The sequence below is a fragment of the Episyrphus balteatus genome, chromosome 2 (genome assembly GCF_945859705.1).
Source record: "Episyrphus balteatus chromosome 2, idEpiBalt1.1, whole genome shotgun sequence".
In the NCBI taxonomy this organism is placed as follows: Eukaryota; Metazoa; Arthropoda; class Insecta; order Diptera; family Syrphidae; genus Episyrphus; species Episyrphus balteatus.
This window is the reverse complement of record NC_079135.1, coordinates 50,120,559-50,138,913: the sequence shown is the minus strand read 5'-3', so window position 1 is coordinate 50,138,913 and position 18,355 is coordinate 50,120,559. Positions and strand designations below refer to the sequence as shown.

The 18,355-nt window shown below is 29.6% G+C and overlaps 1 protein-coding gene across 1 annotated transcript in view; it reads right to left on the bottom strand.

The window, feature by feature from the left end:
• The window catches only part of LOC129908395 (protein yellow), a 29,620-nt gene extending 11,758 nt beyond the window's left edge, over window positions 1-17,862 (bottom strand). Inside the window, exon 1 of the mRNA XM_055984852.1 lies at window positions 17,326-17,862. Within this exon, the coding sequence (XP_055840827.1) occupies window positions 17,326-17,727 (402 nt within the window). The 5' untranslated portion in view covers window positions 17,728-17,862. The remainder of the gene's footprint in view (window positions 1-17,325) is intronic.
• Window positions 17,863-18,355: the final 493 nt, after the last annotated feature.

The following is an 18,355-nucleotide window of genomic DNA, read 5'->3' as shown; positions in this document are numbered from 1 at the left end:
TATATAAAAAAAAAACATAAAATTCGATTTTCAAACGAAAAAAAAACACCTTGTATCAATTTGAGTATTTTTCGAAAAAATATTATCAAAATCGTTAGAGACTTTTTTTAAAAAAGTAATTTATATAATATTAAATAAAATTGGGTTGCCATCTTGCAATTATTTTTCATCATCATTCAAAATCAAAAAAATTGATTTTTCAAAAAAAAAAAATTCAATTTAGGGAAGGACCGACTCAGGACAACACGATTTATTGTACCCTGAATCAGATAGCCCGAGCCCGACTAATCGCAACTTGACTCGGGAAGGCGTGTATTTTTTCGAGTTTATTTTTTTCAAGAACTTTGGCGGATTTTGTTATTGGTTGATGGTTGGAGTGCTGTTTATTAGATTTTTTAGGGTGACAGGTGAGTAAAGATTAGAAAAAATAGAAATGGTAACGGAGTTACGAATAACAGAGTTACGCGCGACAGAGTTACGGCCGTCAAAGTTACGCGAAACCGAAGTTACGAATTCTAAAGTTATGTTAAGCTATGACATGTGATTTTTGGGTTGGCAACAATTGCGAGGAACGATATGGAATTATAGAAATACAAACAAGAGATTAACATTTTTCTCATTGGTCAGAACTAAATGAGTTAAGCGAAAATGGGTGTTATTTAATCTTGTAAAATTTTGATTGGATAGGTATAGATATACAAAGTGGGTATTAGAAAATACGCTATGAATAATTATATTAATTAATAGAAAAAAAAAATACGTAGGTGCAATATTAGTTGGACAAATAAGAAGTTAATTTCAATTATGTCCCCCAAACTTACATAAGCAAGCATACTTATGTTTTTTTTCTATTTCAACGTTTTTGCGATCTTCTCACAAAAACAAAACCATATATGTATATCTATACTTATCCAATCAAAATTTTAAAAGATTAAATAACACCCATTTTCCCTTAACTCATTTAGTTCTGACCAATGAGAAAAATGTTAATCTCTTGTTTGTATTTCTATAATTCCATATCGTTCCTCGCAATTGTTGCCAACCCAAAAATCACATGTCATAGCTTAACATAACTTTAGAATTCGTAACTCTAGTTTTTCGTAACTTCGGTTTCGCGTAACTTTGACGGCCGTAACTCTGTCGCCCGTAACTCTGGTATTCGTAACTTCGTCGGTTTCCCGAAAAAATAATGTGTGAGGACAATTTGGTTAGTTTTGTTGATTGGAATTCTTTGGTGTCAACTGGGAAAGCGAAAATGTAAGTATTATATTTGTGGAAAACCCGGCTTAAACAGGTAGGGGATGAGATCGGTGCTTATAAAAATAAATATCATGGGTTCCCATTTTACATATGCATATTTATCACGAACTTTTCAAGTAATTATCGTAAGTTGTCTATACTCGTACATGAAGCTGGTCTATTTTGCATTTTTTATTAGCCTTAGTACCTACCAATTAACCATATTCAAAAAAGAGTAAAGAGTCGAGAACTTGATTCTAAAGAATTTTTCGTTCTACCCAAGTCAACTATAAAAGCTGAAAATATATATGAAATATAATTGTTAAAGTCATATCCCCGCAATTCTTAACCTTAAAACTTCCGTGATGCCAGAGGCTCACTTTTCCCATTCTAAACAGAGTTATATAATTTATACTTCCTCCAACTGTGTAAAGATTCTTTGAGTGTTGGAAATTTTCATTATGCAATTTATCAATGCGATGCAACTCTGGAATACTTAATGTATCTACATAGATACATTTATAAAATCAAACAACTTAAAGCTCTCTAGTATGTTTTATTCTCGAAATTCGAATACAACATTTCATTCATGTTCAATTCTCAAATGTATTTTATGTGTCTGTTTTCAATTTGCTTACGTTTCGCAAAGAGCTGACTTTAATTGATAGTTTTTCACCGTCACAATCACAACCACCACCCACTTTTGGCGTAATTGGAACAGCAGCGCGATCGGCGCGCATAAAGGTATCAAAATATAAATTGAAAGTTAATCTGTTTATTTTGCGGAAAATAATGATTGCAAATGTCACAGCAATAATTATTCCACTCAAAGTCACTAATTGGAAACCCGTTGACATAATAAATGAGAAAATGAAGCTTTCGCAACAAAAGACTAATAGGTTAGGTAGAACGGATGACAATATTATTGGTTTTGGTACGATTGTATACTTAAGATATTTTTGTCGACCTAAAAAGGTAGGCATTTAATTACTTAACTTTATGAAATATAATTATTTCGAGTTATTATGTAAGAATAAAAAAAAACATAAGCTGTCTTGGGGCAAAAAAAATAAAACCAAGAAAACAACAAACCACAATTTGTCTACATTTTGTTACTTTTTGTATAAGAATTAACTGAAACCGAAAAAGATATACACATTTTACTGTCAACCCAGGCAACAGGAAATTAAGGAAATTGAATTTTATCCTCGAAAAGAGTGACTTACGGAAGTCACGCCAGATATTATTTTACCGTTTTTGTTTTTTTGTTTTGACATGTTAAATAATTGTCAACGGAAGTATAAAATGTATATACCGACAGAAATAAGCCTTGAGGAGGTCACGCTCAAGATATGTTTGTTTGTTAAGTATACAGGAACACTTAAGATTGAATATTTGATGAAATGTGCGGATTTGATTAAAGTGTTTTTACCTATGTACGTAAAGTCTAAAGAAATTTTGTTTTAACCATTAAACCAACACGTTTTTCCCAGACAGGAAAGATTGTCATTTTGTTTAACTTGAATTTTTAGAAAGGAAGTTGGATTCTTTGTGGGTGGAAGATTTTTGAAAAAGTTTATTTGGCAGAACGTAAATCTCAGGAAATTTGAAATGTATCTAATTTCTTTGGATCACGGCTGACTTTTATCTTTTTCACAAAATAAAATTTGATGTCGGCTGATATTATACAGCCAGCATCAACCCATTTTCGTTAAAAAATTAATGACAACCAGTATTCAAATCAATATTTGGTCCTTATGACTTCTCTCAAAAAAATTTTTAAATATTTTTTAAAATGTGGAATTGGTCAAACTATTATTACCAACTCATCCAAAAAATCGAGTTTAAATCTTTTTTTGTCGGCTTTACACTAATTTTAAAGGTTAAATAAAGGAAATTCTCAAACGTAATTGTGACTTTTGCATAATAGCCTGTTCCTGTTTAAAATACTTGATATTTAACAAATAAACTTCTTTGTTTAACATGGATTTTCCCTTTGCTACCAAACTCTTCTTTAACTTTCCATTTATCACAACTGACAAATGCATTAATTTGGCACTCGATAAATCTTTGCTTAAAAGACAAAAAAATTAAACCTTAGAAGTATCTTATTTTCTGAAAAAAGAGACTCGGATATCATCGGTTTAAACTTCATTTTTTTTCTTGAAAAACACTGCAAGTTCTTTGCTATTAAAAGAAAAATATCTCAAAGTTGCAGATTTTAAAATCACAAGAAAATAATTTAAACGAAATTGTTGTCAATATTATTATTACTAGGAAAAACCCACGATAAAATTTTGTCAAAAATTAATATTTAAATAAGAAAGGTTAAAATATTAAAGCACATGCTTCGTATACCTATTTGACTTCATGTAAATTTATATTTTTTTCGTTATAATCAAAATAGAAATTTAGAGTAGGAATCATGCATAAATAATTTCAAAATATCTGCGCAAAATATTCAAAATAATTTGCATCATTCAAAAAAAAAATTGCATATAAAACCATTTGTATTTACCTCATATTTACGATTGTGTTTACATTTTGGCACATTACTCGCACTACATCATCAAAATAATAAAATTATCAAATATTGCATAAACTGCAGAAAACCTCAAAACTAAGTTAAGTATAAATATTTCCACACAAATTGTTATATCGCTTTTAATACGTACCATAACCTATAATAATAATTTGCAATAAATTTATGCCATGAAGTCGATTCAATCTGACAGTTTGATTGTTTCAAAATTATATTTCAACTACAAATATAATTTTATTTAAATCTGACAGATAATGTTAGTGCACACTGATGCACACAGCAAGGTGTATAGTTTGAATCTGACATTTTTATTACAAGTCTTTCAGCAGGCGCCAAAATATGTAATATCAGGAAAAGTGTTTATTTAAGAAATTATAAATGAAATGATCTGCAAAGTATAAGTGTGGGGTATAATATTTAACGTGATGGGCGGCAGAGAGAGGCCATGACATTTGTTTAATTTGATCGTTTTTGGTTGTGTATATTTTAAAGGCCTACGTGACTTTTAATAAATTTTAAGTTATTGGCGCCTCACGAGAACCCATCAGTACAAATTTTGTCTACAATGTTGATTTTCTTTTTCAAAGTGTAAAAGCATTTAAGGTGAGCCTTCAATACTTCCATACATTTCTGAGAAAAGAATAATATTGGTGACAATATGAAATCTTGCTCTCGCTTTCCTTGTTTGAATACCTTTCATCATGTAGAAGTGAAGATTCCATTTAAATTTCTGAAACTCATTGATAAACAGCAAGCCACTTTATTCTTCCTTGTATAAAATATTATATACACATATAGCATTACTCTCAGCGAATATGTTTACATTTTTCCAGAACAATATCAACGGTTCACGGAAGAATGTTTATTGTTTCAGATTGTTTTTAATTCCCTTATAAATTAACTCATTCTTAATTCCCTTATGAATATTGCTATCTCAATCCGTATGATCCACACCATAAGTATTCTGAAAAATATTATTGTCATTGCCTGAAAATATGTTCTGGAAATCTGTTTTTTTTTTTTATTTTCCAATAGTACATGTAAATAAAGAACAGCTTCAACGGCCCTCAGGATACTATCCGGGTAGAGAAACAACAATAAACGGAATTCATTATTATAATGAAAAAGAACCACTTCTCAGGGCGAAAACAAAATGTGTAATCCGATTATATTCACTCTTCTCAGATTTTTCGAAAACTTGCTTTTTTTACTTGAATTTACATTCCAGCATGACAGAGACTTAAAAACTAAGTCAATAAACTTAAAACTTGGAAGCCAAAAGTAAAGGAGCCTACTAAATAAACAATTATGAAAATGTACATGTTTTTTGTTGTGAACCGGTAAGAAGAACCGAACTCGAGATGAAAATCAGATATGATATTAGGATGATAGAGTATCTATGCGAAAAAAAGTGGGTGTCACAACTCTCTCTGTCTGTAAATCTTTCTATCATATTGTAACTTGAACTACAGACTTAACTACTAAAACAAACTTTTCGAGATCCCCTAGAAGGAGAATTCATATTTTATTTTTAAAACCAAAAATCCCGAGTAAAAATAGAACTTGAATTTTTAAAGAAGAATATAAAAAAAAATTTTGACCGCCGCCGTTTGGCGGAAAATTTCGGCGCACCACCTCTGCGCCACAACTGCACCACGTCCGCACCATTTAATTTTGTATGAAAAATTCGCTGCACCATGATACATAATTTTGGTTTATTGAAAAATAAAAAAAAAAAAAAACTACCGATGAGAAGGAGATACCCGAGTATCCAGAGCACGTTTAATTAGAAGTCCAACGCCTTAGCCACTCGACCACCAAGTCATGTTTGTACGAACTGGTAATTTGTTGCTTAAGTCAAAATAACTTTGAAGACGACTTAAACATTTGTATAAGTACGAGAATAGAATTTTTGATCATGGTGCAGTCGTGGTGCAGCGGTGGTGCAGTGCCGGCGGTCAAAAATTGGTGCCGACATGGTGCAGCGGTGGTGCGGCGGAATTCCATTTTTACTCGAGATAACGGTATCTGCCATATATGTAACCAAAATGAAAAAAAAAAATTACTTTTCTAAAAACAGCTCTAAAGGTTTTGATCTAAAAAAAAATATTTTTTTAACCGTTATTAAAGGTACATGGCATAGACCAACTTTCTCCATTTCTTACTTCATCGTAAAGGATTAAACCGATTTTAATGACAAATAATGCATTTTAGTAACCGTAAAATTCAAAATTATTAATTTCGAAAAAACACATTTTTGGACTAAAAAGCAATCATTTCTTATCTTATACGTCTTATACGTCTTTAAAATATTTCTTTAGAATGACATACCAATTTTTTTGTTTGATGTTTGAAAATTTTGAAACAGGGTGTCCGGTAGAGAAAAGATAAGTTAAAAATGTCTGATGTAGCTATCAGTCTTATGACTTCCAAAAAAACAATAGAGAAGTTCAATCGCAATCAGTTCATAAAATATTAGCTTTTTTTCGTTCAGTGTATTTTTTATTTCATCATCCTGCGTTTTCGTGCACCAGGACCACGAATAAATGAATTCATTTTGTTTAACAATTTTCAACAATAAATCAGTTAAAGGTTTTCAAAACTGTTGCACCTTACCTTTTTTTAGAAAGATTTTGAAATTTTTTTAATTTTTTGTATAATAATTTTTTTTTTTTTCAAAGACTGCAGATATGGAGAGCAATGCCGAAAAAACAAAGCTAATGCTTTTCCTTTTTTTAATTGTGTGTATTTTTATTTTGTTTTTCAGTATTGTTTTTAAATGATTTGGAATGTTCTTGCGTTGTGGTGTTTCAAGTTCTGCACATCAAAGAAAAGATCTCAAACTAAACTATATTGAACAAACTTAAAATAATCTACTGAATTGGAAACCAAAATATTGAAATCCTACCTTTTTGAAATACATTAAAAGAGATAACAGAACACACATTTTCGCACAAACATATTCACTTCAGGGAATTGAAAGGTAATTTATTAGCTGATTTTACTTTGAGTTACCTACATAAAGGATGATGATTTGAAAGTAGAGATGTTAAAATGATGTACATTTGAAAAGTGCAAGTTTCTTCCAGAGGGTTTTCAGTAGTTCTTATAAAACGTACATACGTACGAACACAAAAAAAAACACATTTAAGCTGATCAAAATAATATAGTCCCAAACCTTTATTCCAAAGGAAGGTATATTGAAGGTAATATATAAAATGTATCTTTTCGTTAAGGCCATATAAGAGCAATGTATAGTATAGAGGTTTAGGGAATATGTAAATTTATTTGGGAGAAACTTGAATCGAAAATTGATTAAATTTCAGTTCAACTTTAATGCAAGATAAAGTTTGATGGATGGATCAAAAAGTTTTGGGCTCTTTGGATTTTGTATAAAAATTAATCTAACCACAACTCTGTTGATCCACTATATGAAAATGTACAGCAAAAAAAAAAAACATAAGGATATGAAAATTTTTTGAAAACCTTTCAACCAAAATGAATATGGCAGTTTAGGATAAGGTAACGAGAAATCTAAGAACTTAGATCAGAGATCAAATTTGGAATCTCTTTATGAATCCAAACCAAAGAACAGGTATTGTAAAGGCTACCATGCAATCATTTGCTTACGTGAGAAGAACACTATGAAATTTATTGCTTTAAAAAGTGTTCGACGACTGAATAAGAATTCTAAGATAGTTTGGTTTGAGTGGGAACGACTCAAAGCTGTTAATGTCATCGAATTATGGAATTGCCAAACAGAAATCAACCAACTGCAGAATGAACTATGCACAAATGTTATTGTTTAGAACGCATAGGTAATACCTATGATATTGTACAGAAATCCTTTGGCTTTTACCGCCTTCAAATTCAATCGAGCTGGTAATGGTTACTTTATAACTTGCACTATTTGGAAAAAAAAACACATTTTCATAGCCGAATGAAACACCAATTCATAGCCGAATCATCTTCTCCAGACCGTCGCATCGTTAGCACTGGAGTTTTTACCTAAAACTGCGAACTTACTTTTCTCAGAATTGTCGCAAAATATTGAGGATATTTTGAAGGATGGATTCCTTCCATCAAAAACTGGTGCAATTAATGAAACGTCTTAAGAGGACTCAAAAGAAATAACAACACATTGACTAAACATTATGCTTAGTAGGAGCACAGTGAAAAATCAGAATCAGGATAGATTTAAGGCAGTGAAGACCTTTAACTTCTAAAAAGATCGATGTTGTCACAGTTAGAAAGCCTCCATTGCTCCATTTATATAAATAAAAGTTTGTCTCACAAAAAAATACTAAAATTTTGTTTGCTATTATTTTCCACATCCATAGCATTTTCTCTATTTTTCGACGCCTTGGCATCTACGTGGACAAAACAATTCTTAACAAAAAATTGTCAAAAATTATCTATATAAAAAGTTGTCCCAAACGCCAAAAAACAATTCTAAAAAATGTTGATTTTGATGGATATGGAACAAACTCGGTGTTCCATATCTCGGGATTGGAAAGACATATAGCCCAAATTTGATCACAAATTTAGAAAGAGCATACAAAATTTCTACAGAATGCATTCCTAACTCAAAAACGACAAAAGTGGCGTATGGAGCAAAACAATTTTGGGGCGACGGAATATTAAAAAAAAAAATGCAGAAAAAAAATTTTTTTTTGCAATGAATATTTTTATTTGCAATTAAACTTTTATTTTCAACGCAAATTTATTTCAGTTGCAGTAACATAAAATATTTTTATTTGCTACAATTATTTTTTTTTAATGCAAATATTTTTCAGTTGCAATAAACATTTATTTTTAATGCTAACTTTTTTATTTGCAATAAGTATTTTTTTATTAATTTCAAATGCACTTTTTCAATTGATATTTTACAACCATGTGTAGAAGTGAATTTCGGAAATGGCAAACAAAATAGAAAATTGTAAAATAACTATTTTTAAATCATTTATGAAGAAATTTTAATACAACCACAAAATTAAAAGTTTGTTGTTCTTTTGGTCACTGAATTTACCACATTTTATTGAAGAAAAACGTTCTCAGAACTTGTTCAAAATTTATCAAAACCGTTCCCCTCGGGGTTGTTATCGATAAGTTTAAAGAATTTTTCATGTCATACTATGTTGTCTAGGGAGGGTATGGTTATTTTCCTCATCATAAAACCACAGATTGTGCTATGAAAACCTTAAACCTTATCAACGACACGACCAACAAGCAATTCTCACTTCAATTTTCTCGTGCAAGGAACCAGAAAACTAATCTATGTATGCTTTTGTATGACAATCTGACAATAAATCGATTATAAAACAAGAACGAAACAAGAAATTTGTTGTTATGCAAATCTCTATGCAAACTACATATTATACAAAATCAAGGAGAACAAACAAGCTCATAGAATACCAATAAAAAATCAAAACATCCCCACAAAATAAATCTTCCGAATCCGAAATCACCATCACCAACCGCCATATTTGTGTTTGCCAAAAACCTTCATACTTACAGAGACAGTTGCAGCTCTGACTCCAGTTTAATATTTTTTATATTTTTTTGGCAAGAGTTCACGCGAACGCGCTTTTATAAATCTCCCAGCACAGCAGCTCCACAAACAAGGATTTGCATATCGTGATGGTTTTTTTTATGATTTCATTATTCATCTAAACCATCACCACATGAATTTTGTTGGCTTGCCTTGGTTTGTTTTTTTTTTAGAGCTGTTTAAAGGATTTCTCCGAAATCTATAACATTTTTTTCAGGAAAATCGGATTTATATAAAATTTGTTGATTTTTTATATGAAATTCCATGTAAATAAATGAAGTACATCGCCCTCAAGAATATTGTCCCTTTAAAGCCATCCAAAAAATCAGCCAAAAACAAAAGTTGATAGCTATATCGTGACTTCTTCAGTCTTTCAGATTAAAACACAAAATAATATCAGACTCATTTCATGGTCGTAAATCATCATTAGTGTTTGGGGTGGATATGAAAAATGTGCGTGCATTTGATATGATAGCCTTTGGAATTATTCGGATGACTCTGTTGGGTGACCTTTGACTTTGAGTATATTTTAACGTGAGTATGATGATGAACTGGACATGGAAACACAGAGTCCGTCCAAGTGCATTGGCATTTGCGATGGATGGAAAATTTCAATTTCTATGTTATATTCGTACTTGTACTGGACAAAGGACTACAAGGCTACGTCCGTCAGTTGTTAGAGATGCTGGAAGGCTTTGAACAATCATATGGTAATGATGGTGTACACCAAAGTGCATAAGCATTAGGGTGTCCCTTATGTTGCAAATGGCTGAATTTAAATACGCATACGGGCTCAAAAGTTTCGCAATAAATAAAAAAAAATATTCCCAAAGTTTCAAGTCCCTATCTCAATGCTAAGTGGACGCGACTTTATTTTTAATATTTCCATACAAAATATCGATAAATTACAGGTAGTTTTGAAGTGGTTTACTCAAAAAATTCGGTAAAACTGTAAAAGTTGATAGAAAATTTTGAAAATTTGCAAATATCTTCAGCACTATAAGGAGTGTACGAAAAAATTGCTGAGTCAGTAAAAAGTAGGTAACCGTTAATATCACTGTTCTTATGATATTTGCGGTTATGTTTTACTTACTAAGCATTGTTTACAAAAGAAATAAATATTTTTTTCGTACACTCCTTATAGTGCTGAAGATATTTGCAAATTTTCAAAATTTTCTATCAACTTTTACAGTTTTACCGAATTTTTTGAGTAAACCACTTCAAAACTACCTGTAATTTATCGATATTTTGTATGGAAATATTAAAAATAAAGTCGCGTCCACTTAGCATTGAGATAGGGACTTGAAACTTTGGGAATATTTTTTTTTATTTATTGCGAAACTTTTGACCCCGTATGCGTATTTAAATTCAGCCATTTGCAAAATAAGGGACACCCTAATAAACATATACAAATATAAGGAGCTTCGTGTAGCTCAATGAACTCAGTGGGCAAACAACTTTGCATAAAGTTTAATCGAGTTCATATCCAAGGGATTCCGAGTACATGACTGATTGAAAATACAACCTCATTGTGTTCATCTATATTTTAATGTAAGAATTTGTTTATCATGGGTTCATGACACACAGGGAATGTTATTAATCCAGTCAAATAAGGGTTTAACCTCGGAATTAATGTTAGTAGAAATTTTTTTTGCTCAATATCTTCCTTTTGCCATTCTATAACATATCTCAAAAGTCTAGAAAAATCCCATGTCCGCTTGTCGCGATTTCATGGTCAAATCGTGAAATGGAGATTTTCAAAATTAGCAAAAATAGGCTACGGTATTATATACACATATGATACATGATTTTAAGGTATTTTTTAATGCTGATTCCAAAAAATCTAAAATCAAGACAATTTGACGTCTCTGGAAAAAGTAAAACCTGTTTTTCATCTGTCAACTCATATTATTATAACAGTTGCAAACTTACTGCCGAAAAACCCTTAAAAGTTATGGTAGATGAACCAAATTTTGCATGAAGATTTTAGAATCCATCATTATTAAAAATCAAAACAATCCATTACAAAAAATATATATACCTACGAAATAATGGTATTTTTTGATCGAGGGGCAAATTTTAGGATATGCACTGAAGAAGATTCTTGTTCATCTTAGGAATAAGTGCTAATAGGCTAATTTTTTCATTTTAATCTTTGTTTGGATATTCTTTAACTACCCTCAAAAATTTAAAAAAATCTCATGTCCGCAAGTCCTAATTTTCTTGGTTTGAAAATAAGGTGCAGATTTAAAAAAATTGAAAAACTACACTTCAGATATTTGTGTCAGATCAACATGAATTAGGTGCATTACTTTTCAGGGATGGTCAGGTTGACTTGTTTGTGAGTTTTGTTGGAATAAGTGTTAAAAAATACCTTTAAATCATGTCGCTTATGTTGGTATACATATAAAAATTTAAACTTTTCTTATTAATTTTTTAAAATCTGCACCTTATAATCCATCATTATTAAAAATCAAAACAATCCATTACAAAAAATATATATACCTACGAAATAATGGTATTTTTTGATCGAGGGGCAAATTTTAGGATATGCACTGAAGAAGATTCTTGTTCATCTTAGGAATACGTGCTAATAGGCTAATTTTTTCATTTTAATCTTTGTTTGGATATTCTTTAACTACCCTCAAAAATTTAAAAAAATCTCATGTCCGCAAGTCCTAATTTTCTTGGTTTGAAAATAAGGTGCAGATTTAAAAAAATTGAAAAACTACACTTCAGATATTTGTGTCAGATCAACATGAATTAGGTGCATTACTTTTCAGGGATGGTCAGGTTGACTTGTTTGTGAGTTTTGTTGGAATAAGTGTTAAAAAATACCTTTAAATCATGTCGCTTATGTTGGTATACATATAAAAATTTAAACTTTTCTTATTAATTTTTTAAAATCTGCACCTTATTTGCAAACCAAGAAAATTAGGACTTGCGGACATGAGATTTTTTTAAATTTTTGAGGGTAGTTAAAGAATATCCAAACAAAGATTAAAATGAAAAAATTAGCCTATTAGCACTTATTCCTAAGATGAACAAGAATCTTCTTTAACGCATATCCTAAAATTTGCCCCTCGATCAAAAAATACCATTATTTCGTAGGTATATATATTTTTTGTAATGGATTGTTTTGATTTTTAATAATGATGGATTCTAAAATCTTCATGCAAAATTTGGTTCATCTACCATAACTTTTAAGGGTTTTTCGGCAGTAAGTTTGCAACTGTTATAATAATATGAGTTGACAGATGAAAAACAGGTATAACTTTTTCCAGAGACGTCAGATTGTCTTGATTTTAGATTTTTTGGAATCAGCATTAAAAAATACCTTGAAATCATGTATCATATGTGTATATAATACCATAGCCTATTTTTGCTAATATTGAAAATCTCCATTTCGCGATTTGACCTTGAAATCGCGACAAGCGGACATGAGATTTTTCTAGACTTTTGAGATATGTTATAGAATGGCAAAAGGAAGATATTGAGCAAAAAAAATTTCTACTAACATTCATTCCGAGATTTACCCCTTTTTTCTCCTTATTTTACTGTATTATATAGAACTTTATAGGTCGATATGTGTGCTTGTTTGATATTATTTTTGTGCTGCTTTAATTTATTGGGCATAAAGTATAATAAAACCCTTAGAGTGCAAAAACCTTTTGAACAAACTTTCTCAACAAATTATTGATAATTATTCAAAAGTTTTAAGCAATATGGGAAGGGTTGTGTTCGATAAAGCCTTTAATTTCATAAAATGAGTTGGGGAATAAGGGTAACTTATGTAGAAGTTGTTCTAATGTTTCACATAGTCTAGAGGCATTTGGTAGAAAATATAATACTAACTTGTTCTAAGAGCATTGGTTTTATGCAAAAATTAAACGTACGGCTAGACTTACTCGTATACTCGTGTGGTTTTCAGCTCAAATAAGTTTCATGTTAAATATTTATTAAATACATATGTATCTAGAACTTTAATACAGAATTTGAACAGGATGCATCTGGTGAATGTGTATTTTCGTTTTTGTCTTTAAAACAAGGGAACAACTATGTTTTATTATTTAAGTATAGCTTGATTTTTGTCAAATCATTTGCAGAATCATTTGCTTTAATACATCTTAAGGTTGAACATAAACGGATATGCTCTGCCTTTTCCCCTGAAAAAAATGTTCTATGACGGACCTTAACGTTTGTTTCAGCTGTTCTGTTTAACTCTTCTGTGTGCCTACAAGTTAAAATCTGTGATCAGTGCAAAACTTTATGAAAAATTAATATTTTTTGTTCAATGGATTTTTGAAGTAGACCTAATAATCTGTCGACAAAAAAATCAACTATTCAAAATTATAAACTAGTCAAAACAAAATTAGCCATATTCAAGATTTATTTTGAACTTTGTCTAAAAAATACTTAATTGGGTAACGTTTTCAAAGCGAATCAATTGCATTGTAGAGCTTACATATGTATGCAAGGTAAATCGTTGTTCAAAGCTGTGATAAGAGCTCAGTGCTCATTCACATGTAAAGCTCTACAATTTATTGATTCGCTTTGACTATTTTGTTTTGAGTAGTTTATTAATTACAGAAATTAGTTTACGAAAAAAATAGTTTTGTTAAATTTTACTAATATCAAGATTGTTTGTCTTACTTTTAATACTTTTGTAAGTTTCATATAAGAAATGACATCAAAGAAAACCTTTAACAAATTACTTCTGATTCTGATTAGTAATTAAAGTGAGAAAACTATGAAATAATTTGTTAGGCATTTTGTTCGCACTTTTTGTATGAAGTTTATTACGTTTTAGCGCAGTAAGGAAATGTTTTTTTTTTTTTTTAATTAACTCAAAAAACATGGGTCATAGAAAAAAATAAAATTTTTCTACAAGTTTTGCCTGAATAATTTTTGTCAAAATTAAAAAATGGCCGTGTTATTCACTAAAAATTGTCGAGATGGCAGTTTTGGCTCGATTTTTTTCAAAAAAAAATTATTTTAAGCTCCCAGTGACCCTGTTTAACGTTCTATGAACAAAAAAACTTTTCGATTGAATTTTTCACAAGAAAATCAAAAAATAAAAATTAGTTTCTTATAAATATTTTTTGTTTGAGAAAAAATAAAAAAAAAATAAAATAAAAATTAATTCTTCTTCTTAATTTTTTCGCCACAGTTATGATCGATCTACAATGTCTTGACGATGAAAACTCGTCCATCACGTATCTGGTTCACAGTATTCATCGGAGGAGATAGCGTTATTATTTTCGAAAACAAAAATGTTTTTATCAAGAGATAGAACCTAACCAAAAAGTATCACAATATCCCATACAAATCTGTTATAACAAATTTGAAGAAAATACTTTGAATTAAAAAAAATAAAAACAAAATTTACCTAATTGGTATGTTTTTTTTTGACATTTTGAACACACATTATTCTTTCCCGCAAATTGTTCTTAACCGAAAACAAAATTTTGATGGCACTTTTTCAACTTTTTTTTGATATATTTTAGTTAGAAAAAATTGTTTTTTTCTGTTTTGTTTTATTTAGTTGAATATTTATTTTATATTTTGAATTTGATTAAATACGCGATGCTATTTTTTCATTAGCAATATCGCTATCGACTATGAAAATTTATTAAAGTAGGTATTCTTTTCTCTTCAGCAGCGTTCTAGGTTAAAGTCGGTTCAATAATTAAGTAGTGTTTATTATGCTGAAGCGAAACGAAAATTTTCACACGAAAATAGCTCATCGAAAACGTTAATGAAAAATTTCGCTGTGATTTTCGCTTCACAATGCGCAGCTTAACACACACAAAATTCTTACCTGTACTAGATTATTTGGAGACTTTTTTTTAAATTTTTTACACACTTTTTCATTTTCCCGCACATTTTTTTTCAACCAAAAAGAGTTTTAATACCACTTTGTTTGATATTATTTTAAATAGTTATTTATAATTTTTAATTTTTAATTTTTATGATTTTAATTTATAATTTTATTATTTTTAAGATAATATTTGTTCGTTTGTATTTTCGCTCTCGACTATGAGGATGAAGAAACAAAGTCGTTTCACTTCAGCAGAGTAGGTAGGTACTAGGCTTAAACAAAAAAAAAAAAAAAACAAATATGTATTTTAGACTGATTCAAAAAAAAAAATTTTTTTTGTTCAAAGTAATACCGAAAATATTGTTGGAAATGACGAAAAATTGAATTTGGAACTTTGTTACTTTTTAATGGTTCATTCAAAAGGCTAGATTTAATCATTTTCTTATATAAAATAAAATATAAAACGCTCTACAAAAAAGCTCTTAATAATTTTTTTGATAAACTGCCCCTATTCGAAGTTATTCAACTTTAAAATATAAAATGTATTTTTTTCTCAATTTTTTTTCAATTTTTTGACGAAACTATTAGGTTTTTCAAAAAATTTGGCAAACTTTCCGAATATTTATATTCTATGTTGTGTTTTGGTTTCACAGATCCTTTTATATAACTCTCAAACCCCTAATACTACACCAAAAAAAAACCAATATCAATTTAACATTTTTTTAATATCAAATTAAAATTTTTTAAATATCAGCCACAAATGCTCTATAAAATGTAGTTTATGATATTTAAAATGTTAAAACAACATTTTTATTATCAGGATGATATTTAAATGTCACATTTTGGAATTTATTTTGATAATTTATTATCATTTTTTCATATCAATTTCTCATTCCAAATTATTGAAAAATATTAAATAAAAAATTCTTAATGTGTACTAATTTAAAGGCGCTTGGTGTTTTTTTTTCGAAGTAAAATGTATGATTTACTGATAAAATTTGATCGGCAATAAGATTTTACTTCACATAGTTTGGGAGAAAATAACAAAACAATTACATATATCACCTATAATAGAAAAATAATATCCCCACTATATTATAAAGAATATTCACTTTCAGTAATTTTTTGAAAAAAGAAAGAAAATACTTAAAATAATAAAAAAGAAAAGGAAAGAAATAGGTTTCATTATAATAAACTAAAACGTAAAATCTAGTCAACATTGATATTGTAATTGTCAAAGTGAAATTTTCACTATCCCATCTGAAATTAAAAAATGATATGATAAAATATCAAAATTGATATTTTAATTGTTGGACGATTTTTGTCACTGAAAAATGTTAATTTTATAGCTGTTGTTATCAAATTTTTTTTTCGGTGTATCATATTATATTTCTTCAATAAATTCGAATTATTCATTTTTTCAACTAAAAATTATTATAATAAATTTTTCGCGTCGGTTTTTTTAATTTTATAAATATAAATTTGTAGAGCGTTTAATTTTATACACGAAAATGATTAAATCTAGCCTTTTTGGTGAACCGTTAAAAAGTTATAAAATTCCAAACTCAAAAAGGCAATCTTTCCTATGTAAGTCATATGGGAAATAGAAATTTCCGATGCGGCGGTACTTGATGTTAATATTAAGGGCTGAAACTTTTACAGTATTTTTATTTTCGTCATTTCCAACAATTTTTTCGGTATTACTTTGAACAAAAAAAAAATGTTTTGTTTTGAATCAGTCTAATGTATTTCTCTTCACATTTTCTAAGTCAAAAGAAGATTGATTTTTCACTTAGTATAAATAACTAAAATGGCTTTAGCATTTTAATAAATCTTTTAAAATTTTGCACCATTGTCTTCTAAGAGTTTTTCATAAACTGACGATAAAATTTAATTTACTAATCCAACAATGATGAAGTTTTTAATTGTTGATTTTATTTCGATTTTTTGTAAAAAAAAAATTGTTTGTTCTTAATCTTTTAATTTGATAGAAAATTTATAATTTTTTCACAAGTTACTTCAGTAAAAATTTCAAATTGCAATAAGTTTACCAACATTTTGAAAACTAGCACTTAGAGTATCAGTTTCTTATTTAGACGTTATTAGTTTCTGTATTTTAATAGTAATACAAATCCTTAAAAACCTTACTAATGACAAAAAAAAGAAACTTACATTGTGATCAACAAATATATCAACAACCGACTGCAGGGCTGCACAATTTCCCTCCTCCTGTATAGCCCAACATGGATATGGTGCTATTGGTGGCAAACAATCACCCTTCTTCAAATTCACTTTACCCAATGTGAACGGAACACCCTGTTTGTATCGTGGCAATACAACAAAAGCACTATCACGTAATATTTGCGTACGAGTTGCAATAACATTTCTCGGTACATATCGTCCCGACTGAATGTAGATATTTTTCGTTGAAGAACATGGCCACAAGAGGTTATTACCACCCAGCTGGAAAGTCAATTCGGCCAACGAACACTTGGAATATGTGAGTGTACAATGAAGGATAACAATCAAGGCAAAAAGAGTTGTTTGAAAGGTTGATATCCGGTGTTTAGGCATGATATCGTTTTTTTAGATAATCAAAGGGAACTACAAAAACAAAGAACTAATTATGACTTTCACGCGCACGTCTTCAACTTTTGTCCAAAACTACTAACCATAATCTGGGTATGATAGCACTCTTATATAAACTTAATTGAAACAATATCTGTAAAAATCTTTAGAAGCTATCACGATCAAAAATATTTTCTTAAATTGTTATCGTGCCATTTGGAAATATTTGTTTGTTCAAAAATACATCTCATAAGTCGCAAATGCATGAAACATTGACATTGCCAGAAGGTCAAGTTTCACACGTCACATTCACAAAGTGGCGTGTCTTTTTGCTGTTTCCAGCATATTTCTGCAGAAATAGCATATTTTCGCCGGTGCTGGTGGTGTTCGTTGGCGTCGCCGTCGTCATTGTTGGTCTGGAAGTATAGAGTGAAATACCTATCGCATTTCATTTCATTGAATAATCAAATTGAATGAGTTTCAGAGTTTTATTTTGGCCTAAATAATTAATGATTTCTTAAAGTAAACTCGAGGAAATACCAAACAATAATGCTTTATGATTTGATTGCATCATCTTTTAGCTTTCTTCAGTGGGTGACCTAGCTTGAAATCATGTTTATTGTTTACATATTTA